At 46.9% G+C, this 27377-nt stretch overlaps 1 protein-coding gene across 9 annotated transcripts in view; it reads right to left on the bottom strand.

The window, feature by feature from the left end:
- The window catches only part of LOC139754149 (insulin gene enhancer protein ISL-1-like), a 478425-nt gene that overhangs the window by 287865 nt on the left and 163183 nt on the right, over positions 1-27377 (bottom strand). For all 9 annotated transcript variants that reach the window (XM_071671298.1, XM_071671297.1, XM_071671290.1 and 6 more), the window contains exons 6-7: positions 9753-10014; positions 7084-7249 (exon numbers count right to left, since the gene is read on the bottom strand). In XM_071671298.1, coding sequence (XP_071527399.1) covers positions 7084-7249; positions 9753-10014 — 428 coding nt within the window. The remainder of the gene's footprint in view (positions 1-7083; positions 7250-9752; positions 10015-27377) is intronic.

Below are 27377 nucleotides of genomic sequence, written 5' to 3'. Positions count from 1 at the left end.
AACCTGTATACAGCTTTCAAGTTATGTATACAGCTTTCCAGTTATGTATACACCTTTCAAGTTTTGTATAAAGCTTTCAAGTTATGTATACAGCTTCCAAGTTATGTATACAGTTTTCAAGTATGTATACAGCTCTCAAGTTAGTATACAGCTTTCAAGTTATGTGTAGGTTCGTATGCGCGTGGGTTTGTTGATGTAAGGACACAGCAATGCGTCAATATATGCAGTGAGGGGAGAGGGGAGGGAAGGTCATTCTAATCCTAGGAAAACATGGCAACTTTCCTGTAAAGTTTTTTGTCATATTTCTTAATCGATCATGAGTGATAATTGGTGATCAATGAGTAATCAACGATCAATGGTCGTTGATAACGAGTGATAGTTATCCACGATGATAATTGGCATTTAGGACACAGAGGTCTTTAATCCCTCCCACCCTCACCATTACCATATTACTCATATGACTCTAATCATAGTAATTAATCTTGATCAATAATCTTCCTACCCGTCCCATCATAAATACTTATACCACTATTACCACTACTACTACTATTACTACAACTATCACTAACTATTACTGCTACGACTTCTACTATTACTACCACTACCACTACTACTACTATCATTACTACTACTATTACCCCTAGTACTACTACTGCTACTACCATAACTACTACTACTACTACTACATCAACCAATTCTACGAGGAGACGACGACGCTACAAGCCATCTCCCTGAACGTATGAGGCGAGAATTTCTCTTTGTCTTTCTGTCTTTCTGGACGAGTGTGTGGCAAGGAGGGGGGCGGGCGGGCGGGCGGGCCGGGTTCTCTTGCTCTGTGGTCGATCCGGTGCCGGATACGGGTAGAATGGACGTCCGGACAACCCTAGACCCGCGCCAGGCGCCGGATATAAGAGCTAGTGAAGGGGGGAGAAAAAGGGGTTGAGGGAGAATACCGAGGGGTATAAAGGAGGCGAGGGAGGGGGGAGGGGAGGGAGAGAAGGGGAGAGAGAGAGAGAGAGAGAGACGCGGGAGGGAAGTGACCGCTGGGGAGGGGAGAGCGCCGTGGAGGAAAGGGCTCTTAGGGGCGCAAAGCAGTAATAGGTGAGAGAAAGCCAAACTGAGGAGAGAGAGAGAGAGAGAGAGAGAGAGAGAGAGAGAGAGACAGGAGTACGTACTTACGAGAGTAATTACGACCTTCTGCCAGAAGGCAGGGAGATCGCGCAACCCTAACCGCTGGGAATTGTGGGAGTTCACGAAGAACGAGTCGTGTGAGCTACGTGTTGCCGGGTGTCACGATGTACAAGGTGGAGACACTGTATGTGTGAGGAACGAATGCCAGCAGCACAGCCCACGCTTGGCTGAGGTAGGCAGAGAGAGGGCGGTTAACCGGGCCAATGGAGTGAAACTCGACAGCCACGAGAGAGAGAGAGAGAGAGAGAGAGAGAGAGAGAGAGAGAGAGAGAGAGAGAGAGAGAGAGAGAGAGAGAGAGAGAGAGAGAGAGATTCAGCAGCGAAATGGGATGGGAGGGCACGAAGGAGGGGGTGTGGGGTGCCAGTTGACCGCCCCCACACAAAGCCCACGTCCCCTTCCCCTTGCCGCGGGGACGCCATTGGAGTCGGGTCATTCAGGGTCACGGGGCGCGGGAACCCCAGACGGAAGTGACCAATAACACGACCGTGACGTCACCCCTAGTGTGACCTGAATTGCCCCTCGGCTGAGTCGAGCACAAGAGTGAGTGCGTCGTCATGCTTGTAAGAGTGAGTCTTACACTCACGCCCAGAGTGAGAACCTTTGACATCATCATTATCATCACTATTACTTTGACGTCATCATTATCATCACTATCAGAGTGAGAACCTTTGACATTATCATTATCATCACTATCAGAGTGAGAACTTTTGACATTATCATTATCATCACTATTACTTTGACGTCATCATTATCATCACTATCAGAATGAGAACTTTTGACATCATCATTATCATCACTATCAGAGTGAGAACTTTTGACATCATCATTATCATCACTATCAGAGTGAGAACTTTTGACATCATCATTATCATCACTATTACTTTGACGTCATCATTATCATCACTATCAGAATGAGAACTTTTGACATCATCATTATCATCACTATCAGAGTGAGAACTTTTGACATCATCATTATCATCACTATCAGAGTGAGAACTTTTGCCATCATCATCATCATCACTATCACTATTTCTCTGTTATTATCATTATCATTGCTACTGCTTTATCACCATCATTATCGTTTTCACACTACTTCACTATCAGTTTGATACTATAATAATAGTAATTATTGTTATCATTATTACTATTGTATTATCATCAGTGTTATTATTACCATTATCATAATCATTATCATTATTATTATTATTATTATTATTATTATTATTATTATTATTATTATAAACATTATCATCGTCATTATTATTATTATCATTATCATTATTATTATTATTATCATTATTATTATTATCTTTTTTGGGGTGGGGAGAGGAAGGGAGTAAGGGCAAGAGGCTGAGTACAGAGGGTGACTGGTTACAGGCACTAGGAAAGGGGGTCGTGGGTACTGGAATGGGTAACTGGGGAGAGGGTACAGGTATGGGGTAACTGCAGAGGATGATGTACTGTGTGACTGGGGTAACCGTGGTCGTGCAGTAGTACATCATCATGACCCAGACGAGCGCCGCGCTCCCCCTGTGGGTGAGCAGAGAGGACCCACCCACGACCAGAGACGTAAGAGCAGATTTCAATGGCTCAAGTTTTTAGTGCGACTGTGGTTCGCCCGCACGTGTTGTCCGGCTGGTCACGTGAGGGCTGAGGGCAAGGGAGGGGCTCTCTCACACCCTTATATGCAAATAAACACACACACACACACACACACACACACACACACACACACACACACACACACTCATTAGTTACTGGGCCCCACGAGCGTAAATGTCTCTCCCCGTAAAGTACAAGCATGCAAAAGCATACACACACACACACACACACACACACACACACACACACACACACACACACACACACACACACACAGATACACACACACAGACACACACACACACACACAGATACACGTACTTCTCTTTCACAGACACAAATTCACATACCCGCACACCAAACACACTATAAAACATCACCTACATGCACACATAGACGTTCAAATATACGCAAAAAGGGGAGAAAAAGGCAATCTCTCTCTCTCTCTCTCTCTCTCTCTCTCTCTCTCTCTCTCTCTCTCTCTCTCTCTCTCTCTCTCTCTCTCTCTCTCCCTCTCTCTCTCTCTCTCTCTCTCTCTCTCTCTCTCTCAGTGACCACAACCAATCACCCAGGTGACCTCACTCTAGTTCAGCCACTTGGACAGTCTGATCTCTCGCTAATACCTAGGTTAAATATCTCAATAAACACATAATGGCCAGATCAACCCGGTCATAAAACCCATGAGTCTGGAACAAGGATTTGTTCTTTTTTTGTTTTTCTGGCAGCTTAACGTGACCGGAAACACGTACACTTCCCCAACACGTACGTTCTCCCACTAACACGTACACTCCCTCAACACGTACATTCTCCCACTAACACGTACACTCCCCCACGTACATCCTTCCAACAGGCACGCTAACTACCTCGCACACTCTCCTGGTACGGACTTTATCACGTACGCTCTCCCAACACGAACGCCCTCTAAGGCGTACTCTACCACGTAAAAGTCTCAACACGTACACTTCCCGACACGCGCACTCGCCCGACGTGCACGCACGCTCGCTGACACGTACGTACACTCTCCCCGAAATCATAGTTTCTAAGGCGCAAACTCGCCCAGCGAGTACACTCTCTCTTACCAGGTTTCCTGTCCTTGCTTACACGGTCTCCTGAGGCCACTTCACCAACCCTCCTGCCTGCCCTGATATGTTCTTGCACACCACGCTATACACTGACACACTCCCGTCATATACCTTTGTATGTGAATATGTACACATCACCTTTCGAGACTCAGTGCAACTTTAGTTTACCTGACATATATTTCATTTGGTTCACTAGGGTTTTTTTTTCGCTCTGATATGTTTCTTTTCCACTTTCAAATCATCCTACTTTTTCTTCTTTTTCATTCAACTGATAATTTTCATTTCAATCATATAAGTAAGCGATGGTTTTATCATCTATTTCCGTTCAGTCTCGACACTGTGTATGTACCAGGAAGTGTGGTGTTTTTTTTTTCCCCCAGGAGAGCAGAGGCGGTACATTTACCTGATCATAGTTGTCTCTGGCGGTCGACGGTGGCGCTGGAGTAGTTAAGGTGACTGATCACTTGGGGATCCTGATTCCCTTCAGAAGGGCTCTTGAGACTCCCACCGTGGAGGCTGCTCCGGCTCTGTGTACGATGCTCTTAAGATCAACGCACGAGCCTGTTCAGATTCTACTGAGGAGGGCAGAGCGATTCTACGACGATGCTACGATCCTCTTTGTACGGTGGAATCCTTTTACCTTGTTGTCAACTTCCCCATACACCTTACTAAGCCCGGGGTAACGTCGATGCTAAATTCTTGCTATGCTCTTTGAAGCCATTAAGGCTGTACCAGCTTTTTATTCAAGGACCGAAAAAAAATGGAGCTTCCTCTATCGGCTTTTGTTATTTGCCCTGACAGTCAAAGAGCCTCTCGTACTCAGTGGACGCAAAGCACAAGGTATACACGATATGCGACATACAATATGTCACACACAAGCCGCCCTGGTATCACTGGGGTATTGCGTGGTTGGTGGAGACTCGGGAGAGAAACGATTGAGACACACCGGACCGAAACGGTACCGAACCCCTCTGTCTCGATGAGTCGAGACACAAGAGGGACCGGGACAGCTTCGATCAGGTTCGTTCAGGGATTTTGTGACATCAGCGGGACTTGATACTGATTCGAACAGGTTCGTTCCAGTGTATCGAGACTCCATGCAAAGTATCAAACTTTCGTTCGAGACTGTGCGTATGGGTTCAATACTGAACACAAGAGAATTGCTAGAGTACTGTGATGTATGTTTTACGATGATGGAACTCTGTTTCGTACTCCTAATTAAAGCCATTTAAAGCGGCTCATTTTCCAGACACTTAATATCCAGATACCAATCATGTTAATTATTTGAAATTACGGAATTTATAGGGCATAAAAAATGTCATCATGAAGCACTCTCCTCTTTGACATGTGATCCTTTTCAGTGTTCACACAACTCACTGGTTATCACATAACATAACTCACTGGTTATCACATAACATATCTCACTGGTGATCACATAACATAACTCATTGATTATCACATAACATAACTCACTGATTATCACATAACTCACTGGTTATTACAAAACATAACTCACTGGTTATCACATAACATAACTCACTGGTTATCACATATCTCTGGATATCACATAACTCACTGGTTATCACATATCTCACTCTTTATCACATAACTCACTAGTTAAAAACATGAATATGTGTGTGAACAAACACCTACACAAGCACAGACATTAAATCATACATGTATAAGTAAAGCAAGATATATACTTACGAACAATGAGCTGTGTCATTACACACACACACACACACACACACACACACACACACACGTAGACGACACCGATCAAAAAAGATCGCAATTAGCAAATATACCATAGGAAGAGAAACTGGTAAATCTTTACCTCTGATGGGTGGAGGGGTACACTGTACAGACCCTGTAAAGTACATTACTACTACGTTCCACACACCCTGTGCACCTCCTAGAATGACGTCCAAGACGGTCTCTGAGTCCGAGGGTGGTGCTGGCAAGATAATCCTTCACTCGTCTTCCTATAGACTCGGAAAACATTAAGCCCTTGAATATTTAAAGAAGTGTTTGCTTAGACGCAGTTAAGAACCATTGTGCAAACAGCTGAGGGCGTTTGTTCTCTCAACGGGCTATTGCGCGTCCAAGATAGGATCATCCTGCCATAACTTTCCCCCGAGGGCGGGTCTCTCGGTGGAACCACGTACTGTCTCTCCCGAAACACAGCCGGGGGGGTCGTCTTGTAGCGTGGACGATGAAGTGGAGGGCTGGAGTCATCATCTCAGACGTTGCGAACGTCTGATGTAGACGAGACCGAAAGGTTAGATACGACTCGAGGTCGGCAATTGAAGAGAAGTCGTGTCGGGTCTGGATGGTGGGTGGCCAGAGATGGCTTTCCGAAGCATGTCTCCCCCCCGAGTAATGGTGGGTGGTTGACCTGTGCTCACGATGTGATCCAGGGGTATCAAGGGTGAGGGAGAAGGTCCAGTGAGGGGTAACCCTCAGAACACCGCTGGTGTACGGGTGAGCTCCAGCATTCGGGTGCAATATGGAGGAGGGAGGAGGTGGTAAACTCCAAATACAAATGGCACAACTGGGGGTGGTTTTAGGACAATGCTTGTACCGGGGAAAGGGTAGCGTCGGCATACCGGTACACTCAGAGGAGTCCCGGTAGAGTGATACATTTAAAGAGAAAAAAAAGCCCAACACGCCGGTGAAGACGGGAGGGTAGTCCCAGTACGCAAGCAGAGAGAGAGAGAGAGAGAGAGAGAGAGAGAGAGAGAGAGAGAGAGAGAGAGAGAGAGAGAGAGAGAGCTCCAGTACCGTACTGGGATTGCAAGGGAAGCCGCGGGACATCACTGTACAGACAACAACGAGCTGATGGGAATTTTCACCTCCCGGGTATAGCCCCTGAGTGATGCTGCCAACGTCGGGTTCCCGGCAAAATAGAGGCCGCGAGGTCATATTCCTCGACCCACCAGTAACCAACCTTGTGTGTATACACCCGGCACAATAACCTGGAATACTAAGAATATCGCGAGCGTATCCACCAGGCACGACACCCACCTTGTACGAGAACTCGAAGTTCGGGAATTTCGGCCTCTTAGGGGAACTGGCCAATATCAGGAGAAGGCCAGTCAGGAGACACGTATATATAGACCTGGCGCATCTCAGGACATGATCTCGAGACACCTCGTATACCGGCGACCAGCAAGTTCCTACAGGGAAAGGCAACAGTGACCTTACCTTTTCCTGGTGGAGCGCTGCCTGCTTCATGATGATGGCCCTCTTCTTGTCTTTACAGCGCTTGTTCTGGAACCAGACCCTGATGACGCGCGGCGAGAGTCCCGTCATCTCCACCAGCTGTTCCTTCATGAGGGCGTCCGGGCGAGGGTTGGCAGCATAGCACGTCCTGCAGGAGCGAGGCAGAGAGAGAGAGACATATGACACACGCAACTACAGTTATCCTTCTGTGGAAATGTGGATGAAATAATCTACTCTAGTTATCTAGTTAAGTTGCCGAGACAAGCTAACTCATCCATTTACCTTGAAGTGTTGCCTATTGTAAGTAGATATTAGAAAAAAGATATTCGAATGAAGAAGAAAAGAGATATCTCTCTATCTAAGCTGGCGGGGACCGCAAAAGTATTCAAGGATTTGGAGACGCTGATATTGTTACATGTAGTTCTGACGAGTGGGCCTGCAAAGAGGTCTTTGTTATCTGCCTGATAATATGATAAAGACGATTTCTCACAGATAACATTAGCAGGGCAATGTGGAAGCCTGGTCTGTATCAGTGGAAAGTGATAAGCAGTTCTCCAATCTCGGACGTGAACCACGGATGATTTCGGTATCCCAGAGTCTTGTTCAAAAAGAGAAGAGAACAAAAAAATACCGCACTAGACGCTCATTTCTTCGACCTTATCAGGAGTTCAATGAGCTACTTTAGACATGAAAGTCTTTCATTTATACGTCCTACTCACGAGAATAATACAGAACACTTGTCAAGAAATGTATAGGATATCTAGATGTTAATGTACAATAAGGCCTCGATGCACAGGAATACAGGGATAATAAGGAACTCTACATAAGTATCATTGTCAACAGACACCAAACAGTAGTGGAACTTTAACACACCGGGTTCAGACCTTTAGAGATGGGTGAACCTTTAAACTGTTCTGTTGGAAAGGAGGAAGAAAAAAACCCGATCCAAAATTCTTATAAGATTAAAGAGGACGCTTGATGGAGCTGCAGGATTTAAAAGAATAAGAAAGGGAAGGAAGACACAGAACACGAAATAAATGGGGTGAAAGGATGTACAAGAATATCTTTTTTTGTTTTGCTAAATAATGAGTTAAAATGATCTCAGCAATGGATATTGGGGTTGAAAATCAACTGCAAGTCCATGGTTATTACGGACGATTAGGTAAGTACATAAAAGCACATAGAGACAGTTTCTTGAATCTTACAGTATTTTCTTTGATCACCAGTATGGTTTTTACGAGGCGAGAGCGACCAGTGACGTCCTATCTAGTCTTGCCAATATTTGGTCATCTTTGGCCACGAAACAATCTAGTCCATATCACGTAAGCTTGTGACAGGGTGTGATATCAGGGTCTAATTAACAATCTTCCTTCTTTTGGCTTTTCTCATTCACTTTGTTTCCCCTGTGGTTGGTCTGCATCTGCAGCTGTGGACGGATCAACCTCTCCCTCTTTTTCCTACCAACAGTGGTGTCCCTCAGGGTTCGTTACCGTACCACCTCAGTTCCTCAATCCTTCTCCTGACGAATTCACTCTCTTCGACAACCAAAAACCCCAGTTATGCGGACGCTTGGGAAGACCACGTAACACCCTGTGTCTCGTTGAAAAAACATGAGTGTATATCAACTTTTAGTATGTCTTCTCCCTGCTGGGATGACTGGCTCCCGACCAAGACGACAAGCACCCTAAAAGAACCACCAAACTCTCTAACAAGACAGCCAGCCTCCCTACAAGAACCACCAGATTCTCTACCAGGAGAGCCAGCCTCCCTACAAGAACCACCAGATTCTCTACCAGGAGAGCCAAACTCCCTACAAGAACCACCAGATTCTCTACCAGGAGAGCCAGCCTCCCTACAAGAACCACCAGATTCTCTACCAGGAGAGCCAAACTCCCTACAAGAACCACCAGATCTCTACCAGGAGAGCCAGCCTCCCTACAAGAACCACCAAATTCTCTACCAGGACAGATAGGCTCCCTACAAGAACCACCAGACTCTCTAGCAGGAGCAACCAGGTTCTGTACCAAGAAAGCCAGCCTCAGTACCAAGACGAACAGGTTCTCCCTCTCTCACCCATGTCTTGCTACTTAAACAGTTCACATGGTTCCCCTCTCTTTCCCTTCCAGCTAAATTTCTGTCTCGATTCTTCCCCTTTTATCAAACGCAGTATCTACTCATTCCCCTCTACTCAGACGCAGGACCTCTGCATTCCTGCGTCCTTCGACCCATTACTTTCCAATTCCTTTGATCTTACCCCTACCTAGACACGATTTTTCCTCCTGTTTCCCTCCTCAAGCGGAGGATTTTCTCCTCATTCTTCCCTCATTATACAGAGCACTCATTCCTCCCTCTTCACTCGCAGCTTCTCTCTCTTTATCCCCCATTAGACGTAACTCCTCCTCATTCTTTTCTCATTAGACTCGGTTTGCCCTCATTAGACACAGCACCTCCCCCCCCCTCCACTTCTCTGTCCATACATTCACTCAGGTACAGAATTCTTTCCTCACCACACACACACACACACACACACACACACACACAAACATATACTCCTGGAGAGCAACAGTCTTGGTCTCCTCACCTGCGGGCCGTGTCCCACCCACCATACTATCTGGGAGCAAGCACTCCTTCCTGCGGGACGCAGCACCTACCTGAGCGTGTGTAGCTGTTTCTCCGTCAGCACCGTCCGCACCCGTGTGGGTTTGCCTTCACTCTTGTGTACTCTGCCCGTGGTGTCCCGCCTGGCCAGGCCCAGACCTCCGGTGCTGCCTCCTCCTCCTCCTCCTCCTCCTCCACCTCCTCCTGTCGCCGCGCCACCTCCTCTCTCGCCTCTGTCCCCGGGGGCGACCCCTGCGGCGCTGCAGCCCGTGCTCGCTCGGTTCCCCGCCTGGGTCGACGCTGGCTCCGGCTCCTCTATGGGCAGAAAGAAGAAGTACCTTAGGTTAGAAAGTGGTGGGGTCAGGGGGGCCACAACCAGCCCACAGGGTCATGCTACGACCTACGACCCCCACTAGAGAACTTCTCCACCCAACGTCATCCTGAATGCTTAAAAAGAATAAGAGAGAAGAAGAAAAAAAAGAGGGAGGTACTAGTATAGAATTCAAACACATTTCGTGAGCGTTCTATCAAAGCTTTGATAGAAGAGACCCCCCTATACTCTATGCACTACTTCATTACGACGTTCCTAATGTCCCCATATAACCACATCCAACCAGCACGTCTTCCTCTTCCATCTTGCCAACCACTACCGCCGTCAGCCCAAACACACACAGAGGACCCCACCTCACGACACCTTAAGAGGCCCTGACGACAACCACGTTGGCTTACCAGAGCCTGTCTTCTGAGAGTATTTCTTTTCATATATTCTATATGAATAAGTCGGCCCGAGAATCTACCACGACCTGAGGTTCACGCCTTCTTCAGGAGGAGCTACCTGACGCAGACTCGATCGGATGTGGTCCTGTATTTCAAGAGCACACGTCTTCGATCTCCCAAGCCGGGGACGAACGAGGACGGCACTGCCTTGGGGGGAGAGGTGCTCTTCAGTGACTCACTCACTTCCATGAACGGGACGGAACGACCCTTGAGCACGACGTGACGACTCTTGGACAGACACAAATGAACGACCCTTGAGCGCTTAGGTGCGACTCTTGAGCGCGACGTCACTAACCCTTGTGCATGATATACGCCATGGCCAAGCCACCGCACCCAAGAGGCATTGTTGTGCCCAAGAGTCGTACCGTCGTACCCTCTTGTCGAAGGGTATTACCGTCATGCCCAAGGATCGTACTATCGTGTCCAAGGGTCGAACCGCTGAGTCTTGAGGGTCGTACCGTCGTACCTAAGGGTCGCACCGTCGTGCTTATGGGTCATACCCTCGTGTCTAAGGGTCGCACCCTCATGTCTAAGGGTCGTACCCTCGTGTCTAAGGGTCGTACCCTCGTGTCTAAGGGTCGTACCCTCGTGTTCAAGGAGGTCTAAGGTCGGAGGTGACTACTGGTCGTCGTCCACAGCAGGTTCCCCGTCGTTATACGTTAGAGTGATTTTCTCTCTAATGAATAATGGAAAGGTTGATGAAGATTTCATGCTGCTCTGTTTGGCCAGGCCAGGAACACTTACACCCACGATGAAAATAAACATGAATAACTAAACAGGCTATCAAAAACAAATGAATAAGTTATACACACACACGCGCGCGCGCACACACGGACACACACACACATACACACACACACACATACACACACACACACACACACACACACACACACACACACACACACACACACACACGGGTATCATCACTTGAAGACTCGCTAAATAAGTCTGGTAGTAGAAGGAGCGCGGCAAGAGCTGCCAACTCGACCATGCTCCCACAGCTCTCGTCAGTACTGCCAGGTTATGACACGACCAACAAACCTCCATCCAGCGCCGTGACCTAACTGGGAAGACGTACTACGTTGCGCTAGGAACTAAAGACGCCGTTAAAACCCCTCCGCCCAAACGCTGTGAGCTGACGACACAGCAAGCTTGCCTCCCAGTGCTTAGAGCTCACGACACAAACGTCTCCTCCCGCGCTGTGAGGGAAGTATACAGTCACATCATAACTTTGTATAACCTTCTCAACTGTAATGGTCGACATTTTCTTTTCGTTTCTTCTTATTCTTTATCTTTTTCTCCTTTTGTTAAGTTTCCATTGGGTGGGGTGGTGGTCGGTCAACTTCCCGGCCAACAGCAGATACTGACGGACTGGATGGGTCATCATCATCAAGGGCGGGTGTTCTGTAACCACACACCATCAACGAGGGAGTTATACATGTTCTCGCACACCCGCCACAACTCATCCCTCAACGCCAGTACCTCAGTCTAAGCCACAGTGGTATTTAGAAGCGAGATATTTGTAAGGATTAAGCACAACAACAACAAAAAGTAGATCTAAAAAATAATGAGTGTACACACAGAGAGAAAACTGTTTTGTGATCTTCTCACTATCGCTCTTATATTTTCCAAAGCTATGGGGTGGCGCGGGCTCTCGTCCTCTGAAGGAAAGAAGTCATGGCTGACGAGCGTGAGCCGTCCGTGAAATAAGTGTCCCAGAGACGAGAAGCGTGAGGGAGTTCACGATCCACATCGTCGTCGTTTCCAGTCCGTCCGTGTGGCAAATACTCCCGCGCATTTTAGGTTTCTGTGAGCAGCATGTGATGACACGTCGGGTCGTAGGATGGAAGTCGAGAGAGAGAGAGAGAGAGAGAGAGAGAGAGAGAGAGAGAGAGAGAGAGAGAGAGAGAGAGAGAGAGAGAGAGAGAGAGAGGTATGGGTGGTGTAGAGAACGAAAAAGAGAAAGCGTAACTCGTGCATGCCTCTGGGAGGTAGTTTCAGAATGGGTGCGTATCCTGTGGAGTGTGGGTGGAGGGCGGTTGTTTGAGTGCTAGGCGAGTCATCATTCCTGCGTATGATTCGCCAGCGTTCATGTCTGATGTGGGAGTGGTCGAGCTGTACTGTAGGTTGCTGATGTGTGCAGCACAGATGAGTCTCTATATCTTCGTGGGGGTTGTAGTTGGTTGTGGGGAGGTGTGGCTGGGAGGAGTTTGGTGCTGTTGTGTGTGTGTGTGTGTGTGTGTGTGTGTGTGTGTGTGTGTGTGTGTGTGTGTGTGTGTGTGTGTACTTACTTTCTGCCCAGGAGTCTTTTCAATCACCATAAAACTCCAGCAGTGCTCAGGAAGCCGGCGATATATATATATATATATATATATATATATATATATATATATATATATATATATATATATATATATATATATATATATATTATCCCTGGGGATAGGGGAGAAAGAATACTTCCCACGTATTCCCTGCGTGTCGTAGAAGGCGACTAAAAGGGAAGGGAGCGGGGGGCTGGAAATCCTCCCCTTTCGTTTTTTTTTTTTTTTTAATTTTCCAAAAGAAGGAACAGAGAAGGGGGCCACGTGAGGATATTCCCTCAAAGGCCCAGTCCTCTGTTCTTAACGCTACCTCGCTAACGCGGGAAATGGCGAATAGTATGAATAGTATGAATCATAGGGTGGGGGAGGGGGCGAAAATCCTGGGAGCCTTGAAGAATGTGTGGAAGTCGAGAGCATTATCTCGGAAAGCAAAAATGGGTATGTTTGAAGGAATAGTGGTTCCAACAATGTTGTATGGTTGCGAGGCGTGGGCTATGGATAGAGTTGTGCGCAGGAGGATGGATGTGCTGGAAATGAGATGTTTGAGGACAATGTGTGGTGTGAGGTGGTTTGATCGAGTAAGTAATGTAAGAGTAAGACAGATGTGTGGAAATAAAAAGAGCGTGGTTGAGAGAGCAGAAGAGGGTGTTTGAAATGGTTTGGGCACATGGAGAGAATGAGTGAGGAAAGATTGACCAAGAGGATATATGTGTCGGAGGTGGAAGGAACGAGGAGAAGTGGGAGACCAAATTGGAGGTGTAAAGATGGAGTGAAAAAGATTTTGAGTGATCGGGGCCTGACCATGCAGGAGGGTGAAAGGCGGGCAAGGAATAGAGTGAATTGGATCGATGTGGTATACCGGGTTGACGTGCTGTCAGTGGATTGAATCAGGGCATGTGAAGCGTCTGGGGTAAACCATGGAAAGTTGTGTGGGGCCTGGATGTGGAAAGGGAGCCGTGGTTTCGGGCATTATTGCATGACAGCTAGAGACTGAGTGTGAACGAATGGGGCCTTTGTTGTCTTTTCCTAGCGCTACCTCGCACACATGAGGGGGGAGGGGGATGGTATTCCATATGTGGCGAGGTGGCGATGGGAATGAATAAAGGCAGACAGTGTGAGTTGTGTGCATGGGTATATATGTATGTGTCTGTGTGTGTATATATATGTGTACAGTGAGATGTATAGGTATGCATATTTGCGTGTGTGGACATGTATGTATATACATGTGTATGGGGGTGGGTTGGGCCATTTCTTTCGTCTGTTTCCTTGCGCTACCTCGCAAACGCGGGAGACAGCGACAAAGCAAAATAAATAAATAAATAAATAAATAAATGAATATATATATATATATATATATATATATATATATATATATATATATATATATATATATATATATAATCAATGGGTCTATGTTTATGAGAATTACTGAGCAGCAGCAGCACTTATGAGAAGTGTGTGTGATCAACTACATTATATCAAACTCTTCGTTGTCAAATGCAGTGGCGTAGCGCGCTATTCGAGTATGCTTTGTTTCAACCGTTCAGCTTTTCAGGATAGATTGGTATATGTATATTTCTTTTTTATTTCATTCAAATGATGCAGTCAATTTTTGGATCAGCATTTTTCTCTCTCTCCTTTTTTTTGGGGTGGAATTTTTCATATTGGAAGAGCAAAGATTACTCTAAAAAGCTTTTCCATCTCGAATGCACTATGAATTCGAAATTGCATGAACGTCATGACCAGTTGAATGCGAGACCCAACTCGTACTGGATTAAACTACATCATAGACAGACATACACAAAAAAAAAGGGGGAAGAGAAAAAAAAACGATGAATGTTGCAAGTTTTCAATGCATATTTACGTCAACATATATATATGTATAATATATATATATATATATATATATATATATATATATATATATATATATATATATATATTTCTTCTTTCAAACTATTCGCCATTTCCCGCATTAGCGAGGTAGCGTTAAGAACAGAGGACTGGGCCTTTGAGTGGATACCCTCACCTGGCCCAATTCTCTGTTCCTTCTTTTGGAAAATTAAAAAAAAAAAAAAACCAAGAGGGGAGGATTTCCAGCCCCCCCTGCTCCCTCCCCTTTTAGTCGCCTTCTACGACACGCAGGGAATACGTGGGAAGTATTCTTAATCCCCTATCCCCAGGGATAATATATATATATATATATATATATATATATATATATATATATATATATATATATATATATATATACATATATATATATATATATATTTATATATACTGGAGGCGACCGCTGGTGATTTACATTTTAATACTGGTAAGATGTCTGTATCACACGTAGCTGTGTGTGTACTCAATATGTTAATGAACACTCATGTGTATTACGAGACTTGGTATAACCGGACACGAATCTCTTGTATTGACAATCAACTAACACTTTTCATCCTTCATACTGGATAAAAAAGAATATATATATATATATATATATATATATATATATATATATATATATATATATATATATATTATTCATTTATTTTTTCTCGTTTAATCGCCGTCTCCCGCGTCAGCGAGGTAGCGCAAGGAAACAGACGAGGAACTGCCCAACCCAGCCACATACACATGTATAAACGTAAACGCCCACACACGCAAATATGCATACATATATCTTTCAACGTACACATACATATACATAAACAAACATATACATATATATATATATATATATATATACACATGTACATATTCATACTTGCTGCCTTCATATATATATATATATATATATATATATATATATATATATATATATATATATATATACAATTTTCACAGGAAAATATAGTGTTCCCTGAGCTGGTCTCTGGTACACTCACAAACTTTACTGCGGGTAATGATCATAATGTTACTCATAATTAAAATCTAACGACCTCATAAAAGTCAGGGATGTATCAAGAGAGATCACGTGGGATTATACATATCCGGTCCCCCACCTCCAGCAACACCTGCGTCCCAGGACGGTTCACCGCCTCCTCCAGCAGGGGACGGGACGAGGGGGGAGAGAAGCAGCCACCGCCACCACCACCGAGCGGCGTGCCGGTACCCCCAACGGAGGTGAAAGGGCGGCATTCCGTAACGCTTCGTTTGCGAATCGATGTTTGAACCAGGGTCGTCCGCCGAATCCGTGACGACGACGCAAAACTGGCAGTTCCATCGCGACGACGACCCACACCACCCCACCCCCACGGTATTCCGCTGCCGGACGCGTGTGACGACCCCCTCTCTGGGGTGGAGGCGCGGGCAGTGCTAATCTGTCTCTCCTGTCTGTCACTTACTCACCAGGTGTCCCGCTGAATCAGAATAATTTCCCTCCCTCCCTCACGGTTACCACGACGACACGAACCTGATGCTCGTGGATGAAGCGGAGTGATCAACGCTCCCAGAAGCCTCTCCCCTGATGCTCGTGGATGAAGCGGAGTGATCAACGCTCCCAGAAGCCTCTCCCCTGATGCTCGTGGATGAAGCGGGGTGATCAACGCTCCCAGAAGCCGGCTCCCGTCCGGAGTCGAAGCACCGTGCCACCAAGGTGAGGCTCTCGCTCACAAGATCCTCTTCATGGATGGTACAAAATGTTCTTCGGCCGTCTCTGGTTCCCTTCTTGTCGGACCGTGAGAGAGAGAGAGAGAGAGAGAGAGAGAGAGAGAGAGAGAGAGAGAGAGAGAGAGAGCGTCCCCCGACGTGGTAATAAGCTGGGAACCGCAAATCAACCCGTTTGCGCTATCGATCCGCGCGCCGCCGCTGAAAAGGCCGAACATGCGAGGCAGGTAGCGTGTCACAGACGACAAGTGTTCTTGGGGTCTTTATGACCCATATTGGCACACTGCCGCATCTGCCTAGCACATGTCAGAACACACGTGTTTCTAAGTCTTCAACGAGATACGCTGGCACACTTCATCAGTCTCCGTAGCACCCGTCGAACCACAAGCGTTCCTCAGCATTCCTGCCATAGCCTGTAGGGAGGGCACCTGCTCAACCCCTGTGTGTTTGCCCCGTACTGAGCCACGAGAAACGGTGCAGAAGAGGGAGTGGGGTATGTATGCAAGATCAACCCCGCTCAAGAGCTCCTGCAGTTCACTTGGACCTCCAAGACTCTCTCTCTCTCTCTCTCTCTCTCTCTCTCTCTCTCTCTCTCTCTCTCTCTCTATCTATCTATCTATCTATCTATCTATCTATCTATCTCCAGCCATCGCCTGGACCTCATCCGACGGTACGGGAAGAAGCCACTGCACCAAACCCTACCCAGCCCCCCCGTCACCTCCTGTTACCTTACCATCCATCCTTCGTCCTCGGGTTGCAGTTCGGCGCCACAACGCGCGTGACACGGCCATCCCAGGCGCGTGCTGACCGCCACGAGAACAGTCCCGTCCCAGCAACAAACGGACATTACCGACAATCAGCAAATTATACGCTCTCCGCCACCCTCGTATTTGCGTAGATATTGTGTGTGTCGCATCACCTTCCCCCTGACATAACCCTGCTCTTTACGTGGTGTTTCCATTTTCCGCATACATATATTTTCAACCTCCGTCTGCAGGTGGTTCCATAAGCTCTTTATCATGATCATCACTATCTATATCATTGTTTATCTCATCATCGATATTATTATAATTATCATCATTATCGTTATTGTTATTAGGAATATTACCATTACAAAATTATTATTATTATCATTATTATTATCATTATTATTTACATTATCATCCTTAACAAAATGAAATATAGGTTTTCCACCATATGAAAAGACCTCACGTCTTATCGGGTCTGAACACTTCACTGTCATCGGGTCTGAACACTTCACCGTCATCGGGTCGGAACACTTCACCGTCATCGGGTCGGAACACTTCACCGTCATCGGGTCTGAACACTTCACTGTCACCGGGTCGGAACACTTCACTGTCATTGGGTCTGAACACTTCACCGTCATCGGGTCGGAACACTTCACCGTCATCGGGTCGGAACACTTCACCATCATCGGGTCGGAACACTTCACCGTCATCGGGTCGGAACACTTCACCATCATCGGGTCGGAACACTTCACCGTCATCGGGTCGGAACACTTCACCATCATCGGGTCTGAACACTTCACCGTCATCGGGTCTGAACACGTCACCGTCATTGGGTCTGAACACGTCACCGTCATCGGGTCTGAACACTTCACCGTCATCGGGTGTGGACCCATTCGTCTGTCCCACAATGACCAAAACCAGACGATGATTCCCGCCAGGTTCGAATCAGTATCCGGGAGAAGTATGACATCGCGACTCTGAATCTTTGATACGTGGCGGCGGCGTCTCGTAAAATACACTCGTATGTATTGGCCGGGTTCTCGGTATGTAGAATGTCTGATATATAAACTTGATGTAGGTGTGATGCCAATAAAGACACCGAAGATTTATTGCTGCCCAGAGCCATAAAGTACGAGACACGTTTCAAGTGGGTAGTGCAGCAAATTTTTCGTCGTGGGGAGGTGATGGATGTGCCATCATGAAGCCATCTAGCAGGTCAATAGTTACGAGCCGTCTTGAACACGACAGGACCAGCCTTGAAAACGACGGGACGGCCCCTGAGAGCGACGACATGACCCTTGAGTACGACGGGGCGACCCCTCGAGTTCGACGGTGCGACCCCTTGAGTTCGACGGTGCGACCCCTTGAGTTCGACGGTGCGACCCCTTGAGTTCGACGGTGTGACCCCTTGAGTTCGACGGTGCGACCCCTTGAGTTCGACGGTGCGACCCTTGAGTTCGACGGGGCGACCCTTGAGTTCGACGGTGCGACCCCTTGAGTTCGACGGTGCGACCCCTTGAGTTCGACGGTGCGACCCTTGAGTTCGACGGTGCGACCCTTTGAGTTCGACGGTGCGACCCGTTGAGTTCAACGGTGCGACCCCTTGAGTTCGACGGGGCGACCCTTGAGTTCGACAGTGTGTCCCCTGAGCATGACGATACAATCCTTGAGCACGACGGTACGAACCTTGATCACAACGGTACGACCCGTGAACATACCTCTGCTTTTAATACGGTGTTACGACCCCACCTAAGTATGACGGCGTGACCTTTGACCTAACCCTGAGGAATATTCAACAGGAATATCTTGATCATATTTGGGATATTCTTTCGTCATTCTTCTGGTCCCCCATTTTCTTCTCTCTCACCGAAACTCCGTTCGTATCTCCCCATCTTTGTTTCCTTATCTGTCCATCTTCAGTTCTCTGTCACTACGTCTCTGTCTGTGTCTTTGTCTTTCTCATTAATGTCTCTCTTTGTCTCTGTCTGTCTGTCTGTATCTCTATGGTAGAAATATATACGCACACACACACACACACACACACACACACACACACACACACAGGCCGCACCTCACCCAGGCATCGCGCATTGTAAAAAGATCTATAATGATCCCATGTCCATTCCCCTCACACATGGCGATATGAAGTGGCACGTACGCTTGACGCTGCAAATTATTGATCAGCAAATCAAAATCTACCTCCCATTCTCCACCAGACGACACCATCAGCACTATGGTCATCACTCTGTAATTTCGAGGAAGTTGAATTCCCGATCACATCTGTGTATAATTGATGCCACGCACGCCATGGAAGCCTCAGGCTACTGATTTTGTGACAATTTATACGTTTGGGTGAATCACGTGGATCGTTGGCCGGGTGATAGGTGCGTGTGACGGTGTGTGTGTGTGTGTGTGTGTGTGTGTGTGTGTGTGTGGGAAGAGGTGCGTGTGTGTTTTTCGTATATTGTGCGGAGGGTGTGGAGTGCGTGGGAGGCTGTATGCGGCACGACTGTCATACGTTATGTGTGTGTGTGTGTGTGTGTGTGTGTGTGTGTGTGTGTGTGTGTGTGTGTGTGTGTGTGTGTGTGTGTGTGTGTCTGTTCGTTTGTCTGTCTGTCTGTTCAGCAACATAAAATGCTGTATGGGAGGGAATACACCGTCTTGATGTCTGGTGTGGAGGTGGTGGACTTCACCGCCAAGCAGATCAGATGAGGCGCAGTTCAGTCGGGTTAGCGTACTTCTCTCCCGCTGTGTGACACTTGTTTTCAAATTTTGCCAGATGTAAGTCCCTGATAACACACGCACGCACGTTGTAGTCAGTTATTTCGACTTTGGGAATAATGAATAGAATTTTTTTAAATGACAGTAATGATATAAGCTTTCATAATGTTTTCATATATATATATATATATATATATATATATATATATATATATACTTCATAAGTATATATATATATATATATATATATATATATATATATATATATATATATATATATACTTATGAAGAAGCGCTGCGCATATCTGAGATTTTTGACATTCCGGATAAAGTTCTGCCTTGGAAGAGGATGAAAGATTTACAGAAACGTACACATTATTCAGCAAGATCTAAAAATCTTCGAAGAGTCTTTACTGATCAGTGTAATAACCATTACGAGGATAGTCAAAACATGTTTACAAGAGTACGTAGTCTGAAGAATGACTCAAAAGCATATATCTATGAAGGGAGGAATCTAGGATAATCCAGAGACAGACAGACAGACAGACAGACAGACAGACAGACAGACAGACAGACAGACAGACAGACAGAAGGAGAAACTTAAACAAAAGCCCGTAGAGTTTTCGTTAAGGTTAATTAATACAGGAGTTCACAGGAAAACAAATCCCGAAAATTTCAGCTTCAGTATACATGGCCGCTGCCCGCCTACTCTTTCGACGCTGAGAGGCGGTCTTCTGACGAGAGACAGACAAAGGTGAAGGAGTTCACAGCACAGTTGTGTGTGTGTGTGTGTGTGTGTGTGTGTGTGAGAGAGAGAGAGAGAGAGAGAGAGAGAGAGAGAGAGAGAGAGAGAGAGAGAGAGAGAGAGAGAGAGAGAGAGAGGAAACAGGGTCAGTTGGACGTGAATTACCCCTTTTATGGGGTTTCCGCAGGTCCAAGGCTGCACCCCACTCAGGACCAGGGTACTGACGGACCCCTTCGGTGCGAGAATACCCACCCTCACAGGTACTGCAGTCTCCTCCTGACGAGCGACGGGCTAGACATACCCCCGACGAGAGCCACTTCCCGCAGGCGGTGCAAAGAAGAGCAGGCGGAGTTCGGCAACACACACACACACACACACACACACACACAAGGCCGCGTTCCATGCAGGCAGGAACGAGTGAAAGATGGACTGAGGTCCTCAGCGACACTTTACTCCACTCTCTGCTGACGACGATGCAGCCTGGTCAATGGGTGGAGCCTGGTAACACCTATCCATCTATCTATCTATCTATCTATCTATCTATCTATCTATCTACCTATCTATCTACCTATCTATCTGTCTATGTATCTGTCAACCTGTGAAATAATTACAACACGACGCGTCAACGGTAGACGGGCGACCAACAGCACACGTCACGTCCAGAAGTGACAGATTCTCTACAGAGACAGAGGACAGTACGTCACATACTGCGGCAGTTCGTGGACGACTGAACCCATGACTGACAGAGGACGACTTAGCCAACGACTGGCGTTGGACGACGAATGAATCCACGACTGACAGTGGATGACTTAGCCAACGACTGACGGTGGACGCCGACTGAGTCCACGACTGACAGTGGATGACTTAGCCAGCGACTGACGGTGTACGACGACTGAGTTCACGACTGACAGTGGACGACGGTGACGTGCGACTGAATCTACGACAGACAGTGGACGACTCAGCCCACTAACGACATCATGTCTCCTTTTCCCTTCAGATTTGTCTTATGAATCGTGAAGGAGCGGAGGGTATTCTCAGCTGTCGACTGCTTTCGTTCTTCCATGTGCGTAGAGAGAGAGAGAGAGAGAGAGAGAGAGAGAGAGAGAGAGAGAGAGAGAGAGAGAGAGAGAGAGAGAGTTAGTTCCAGTCTCGGGCCTCCCGTACCGCCGCCCGTGTCCTCCTGTGCCATCGTCTGCGCCCAACGACCGGCGTCATCGTCATCCCAAACCCCTCCGGCCTGTGCCTCCTCCCGGCAGCGTGAACCACCTCCCACCGGCCTGTGCCTCCTCCCGGCAGCGTGAACCTAATTCAGCGACCGTCCACGCCCATAAAACTCTTAATCACATTCCGTCACTGGTGTGGAAAGATGCCAATTGAATTCCGCCATACTTCAAAAGAAATGGTGAGTACCTTACAAAAATCAAATCAGTCCTCACCGCCTGCCTCAAACCATCTCCCCTAAAAAAAAAAAAGAAAAAATAAACTAGAGAAGAAAAGTAAAAAAAAAAATAAATATGTATATATCCAAACACGAGGGAAGAGAAGAAGAAAAAAAAACATGAAAGAGAGACATTATTTCCAGGATATTCTCGTGGGGGTTAACCACCCGGAAAGGCAAATATGATTCCATTTGCCTACAAAACTTGACTTGAGAAAATCAATGTTTATTCAATTACGGGAGCTAATGGTGTCATTCTCTTCGGACACGCTCCCGATGGTGACCCAGCCAGGCAGGCGGCCCTCCCGACCCGCCTCTGTCTGGAGAGGAGGCTGGGGATAAGGGCACTTCTTATAGAGGACTTGAGGAGGGGGAGGTGGATGGCTCAGGGAGAGATCCTACGAGACGGGGGTTGGGGGTTAGAAGAGCAGGGTTGGAGGGAACGTGGAGGTCTTAAGTGTAGAGAGGCCTCGGAGGAGGAATAAGAAGTCCTGTGAGGGAGATTTGAGGGATGTCCTTCGTGGGTAAGCAAGAGAATCCTACGAGGAGAGTAACTGGAGAGAGGAGGTCCTGACGATCATGGGAAGGACCTGCCATTAGACCAGGGATGTCTGTATCACAAAGGCCCATCCTTCACCAGACTGTCAAGACTTCCCTGTCCCTTTTTTAAAGGCTTTTGATCTGTGGTTTGTGTATTGTGGCGGCAAAGTCTGGAGGAACGAGGCAGGTAAGAGGCGTGTTTGATCGTCGATAACCTGACTATTGACTCAAGGTATTGCAGATCCAGCAGCATATTTGGCCTCCCTGGGTCCATTATGGATCCTGTTTGTATTGCCTTATCGCTCTGCTTTACGGGGGTGGGAATTTGCGTACTACAGATAAAAAAAAAGAAGAAAAGAAATATATATTTATCGATAAAGATCATTTATACATAACCGTAGCTTTAGATATATACGTGTATATATTTTTCTAAATATGCGTTTTCATCTGTGGGATGGAAATTCCCAGCCCTGACGGAGAACGATGGGGGTAATGACGTGACTTTTCACCCGACCCTTAAGGGTTTAGGTCGAAAGGTTAGGTTCTCTTCGAGCTCCAGGGTCGCACCACCGTGCTCAAGGGTCGTATAGTCGTACTCAGGAGACTGATGACTTAATACCACAGATACGGAGATGGAAATCAATGATGATATTGTTCAAGTGACGCCAATGAAAGAAAGGAAACATGAATGGAAGCAGATGATTAGCATCATCGGTGACACATCCTAATCCACAGCTGACCAGATCCCTAATCCCTTAAATAAGTTAGCTGTAAGCCCATTCCCCTTAATACCCTAAATCTATCTGATGTGGCGCCCTTTCAATCTCAGACACTAATCAAATACGCATAAGTACCTTAAGTGTACCGTCTCAAGTAAGCCATTCTCGATGCTTCTCTTAAGTAAACTATTATAAGTGCGCTGCATCTAATGCGTCCTAATGAATCTACTACTACGCGTCACAAGCAAAATGTCGTCTGTTGCGCGTGAGGCAAAACTGTTGTATTTTGTCCAAGCTGTAACACAGAAGCCCATCCTCATCCTCCTCCTCCTCCTGCCTATTCTCCTCCTCCTCTTGCCTATCCTCCTCCTCCTCCTGCCTATCCTCCTCCTCCTCCTGCCTATCCTCCTCCTCCTCTTGCCCATCCTCCTCCTCCTCCTGCCTATCCTTGATGATTTCCTTGATGATTTCAGTTTCATATCAACAACTTGAGTATCATAGACGTATAGACAGATAGACAGACAGATAGACCGATAGATATAGTCCTACCTCCTTCAGACAGATGCAGCAAAACTGGAATCGTCTGAGACCTGAGGTGAGTGAGGGAGGGACGTGGTGGCAACGGTGGACATTGATTATCATTATCACAACACTTGCCTGTGTTGTTATAGCCTATGGGCCGATGTGTCCACACCCGGCCTACCCTCCTCCCCCGCAGGCCTCCGTGGGCCTTGCACCAGCGCCAGCCTGTATCAAGCCCACCTGCACCAGCCTGCACCACACTGTCATCTTACCTCGTACAAAGCATTATCTCACAGGTGTGAGGTAGTCAGCTGCCTGTGTTATCATACACTAGCTATGTCTTCTTTTCAGCGAGACTTACGAAACACTAAGTCATTATTTTCCGGAATTGGAAAATGAGGAATAGAAATTCCTAAAATACAATTCGAGGGAAAATATAATGAGATATGCGCTGCCATACTCTCCACGGAATAATGTATTTATGTGTGTTGTGTACACCGCCCGCTTCACAGGAGACGTAATTCAATATAACACATGAGGGGAGAGGGAAGAAATGTGAGAGATACAGGGAGCCTGATGATGGGTGAGTGGGTGGCGGATGAAGGGGGATTAAGGGAAGGGCGGGTGAGTGAAGGGTGGATGAAGGGATGAGGCCTTAAACGGTGAAAGAAGACTGGGCTTGATGAGACGTAAGGGTGTATGTGGAAGGGGCGACTCTTAAGTATAGGGAGGGGGAGAGACGAACGTGAGAGTACATGGTAATGTAGGATAACACAAGATGGTCTCTTAACAAGGTTACTGACTGATGGACGGTCACAATAACTCCAAATATTCCGACTCTTTATATAGAGACAGGATAGTAGATAAGACTTGTCCCCACCACCGATATCTACAGGATAGTACAAAAGACTTGTCCCCACCACCGATATCTACAGGAGAGTACAGAAGACTTGTCCCCACCACCGATATCTACAGGATAGTACAAAAGACTTGTCCCCACCACCGATATCTACAGGATAGTACAGAAGACTTGTCCCCACCACCGATATCTACAGGATAGTACAAAAGACTTGTCCCCACCACCGATATCTACAGGATAGTACAGAAGACTTGTCCCCACCGCCGATATCTTCCCTCTGGTATGCCTCGTTATCAGAAGAACAGCCGAGAAGGAGATGCACGTAATAAGGAGATAACATAAGGACAATAATGATTCTACAGGAGAAGATGAACGGAAAACTTATTCTGATCAAAGCTCAGCGGCCGGACAGTCTCGGAAGATGGACTTTAAACCATTACTCTGCCAGTAAGAAAGAAGCTAAAATACTGTACGTGCATAACATATTACCATTCTTGAGCAGGATTACTTACTGATCGTAGTAAACCCCTGGTTACCCGTTCTTGCTTGCACTGACAGCCTTCAGAAAACAATAAACTATGTCTTTCGTTTTATAGTCTATATTTCTAGTTATGAAACACCATGATTTTGTTTGCCTTATTACATGTCCAGCTTTACGTATTGCTTTACGTATTTTAGGTCATTGCTGATTATCACTCCCAGGTCTTTACTTTCTTGTGCTTCTAATAATGGCTTCCCAAACACTTCATGATAATCGTGTTTGACATTCCCATCACCAAAATGCATCCTATGGTCGTCTATCTTGAAGCCCATTTCCCAGTGCATCAAATTGTCTATCCAAGTCTTTGTCAATCATTAAATAGTCCATACTAGTTTGGGTCATATCTCCTGACTACACATCTTCGCCAAAGACATTCCCTTTTTTTCTTCCTTGTATTTGTAAGTCCTGTTACCAGATGGGTCACGTATGAAATCGTACGGGTCCTAGCACTGATCCTTGTGGTACCCCGCTTGCCAAGGTCAGCTAGCTAGTCGTATGCTTCCTCGGTCGATAGACACTCTTTGTTATCTATCTTGAAGCCCCAGTCCGTAATCCAAGCAGTGATGGAGCCCCCTCACACCGTGTGATTTAATTTTACTTAATAATCTTTTTTTGAGGTTCTTTGTCGAGAGATTTTTCCGTTTTTTCTTTTCTTTTTTTGGGGGGAAGTCTAGGTATATAACATCTGAGGGTATTTTTGGATCCCAGTTATTATATATAAGAGGGGCGAGGGAAAGCAGGGGAGAGGCGAGGGGTTGTGGCAGGGGAGAGAAACGAGGTGGGCGGAGCAGGCTTGGGGGAAGAGTGCGGAGCGGGTTCGACCAGTGGGCAAGCGAAGGGTCAGCTGACCCGCCTGGCAGATGGGTCCCTCTAACCTCATTACCCTAACGTAATTAGAACTAAATGGCCCCTGCTGCCCCTCCCCGCCACTCGCCAGACACATTTTGTTTGTCTAGGGTTATGGATAGCGGGCCCTGGGTGTCCCAGGGTTATGGATATTGGGCCCTGGGGTTACGGAGAGTAGACCCTGGGCGCCCCTAGTCTCCTAGGGCTATGGATACAGGGCCCTGAGGTTATGGAGAGTATGCACTGGGACTCTGGTGTCCCAGAGCTGTGGATATTACGCCCGATGGCCCTGGTATCCAAGGATTACGAGAGCGGGTCCTCCTGTTGGTGTAAGGGAGAAAGGGGTTTACTCGATCATAACCTTTCAAGCTTTTAAAACAGATCAACGACGAAGGCAGTAAACAGGTCTTCGGGAAATGCAGAAGGGAGCTGATAATGCAGGAACCACAGAATCAGTCACCAACAGGGAATGGGGAGAATGCAAGAGCACACAAAGGGAATGGAGAGAGAATGCAGGAATACAGAACAGAGAATAGGGGTGAGGAATTAGTGTCACCTAGTGTTAAGAGCATCCTTCTGGTGGTGTGACCTGGTGCTGGTGGTGTTCTGGTGGTGATGTGTCCTGGAGATGGTGGACCCTTGTGTTGGTGTGTCCTGGTGAAGGTGCGTCCTAGTGATGGTGTGTCCTGGTGAAGGTGCGTCCTAGTGATGGTGTGTCCTGGTGAAGGTGCGTTCTAATGATGGTGTGTCCTGGTGAAGGTGCGTTCTAATGATGGTGTGTCCTGGTGAAGGTGCGTTCTAATGATGGTGTGTCCTGGTGAAGGTGCGTTCTAATGATGGTGTGTCCTGGTGAAGGTGCGTTCTAATGATGGTGTGTCCTGGTGAAGGTGCGTTCTAATGATGGTGTGTCCTGGTGAAGGTGCGTTCTAATGATGGTGTGTCTGGTGAAGGTGCGTTCTAATGATGGTGTGTCCCGGTGAAGGTGCGTTCTAATGATGGTGTGTCCTGGTGAAGGTGCGTTCTAATGATGGTGTGTCCCGTGAAGGTGCGTTCTAATGATGGGGTGTCCTGGTGAAGGTGCGTTCTAATGAGGGTGTGTCCTGGTGAAGGTGCGTTCTAATGATGGTGTGTCCTGGTGAAGGTGCGTTATGGTGTGTCCTGTGAAGGTGCGTTCTAATGATGGTGTGTCCTGGTGAAGGTGCGTTCTAATGATGGTGTGTCCTGTGAAGGTGCGTTCTAATGATGGTGTGTCCTGTGAAGGTGCGTTCTAATGAGGGTGTGTCCCTGGTGAAGGTGC

This window comes from Panulirus ornatus, chromosome 16 (assembly GCF_036320965.1).
Source record: "Panulirus ornatus isolate Po-2019 chromosome 16, ASM3632096v1, whole genome shotgun sequence".
In the NCBI taxonomy this organism is placed as follows: Eukaryota; Metazoa; Arthropoda; class Malacostraca; order Decapoda; family Palinuridae; genus Panulirus; species Panulirus ornatus.
Note: the sequence above shows the minus strand (reverse complement) of the source record. Positions and strands in the feature narration are given on the sequence as shown.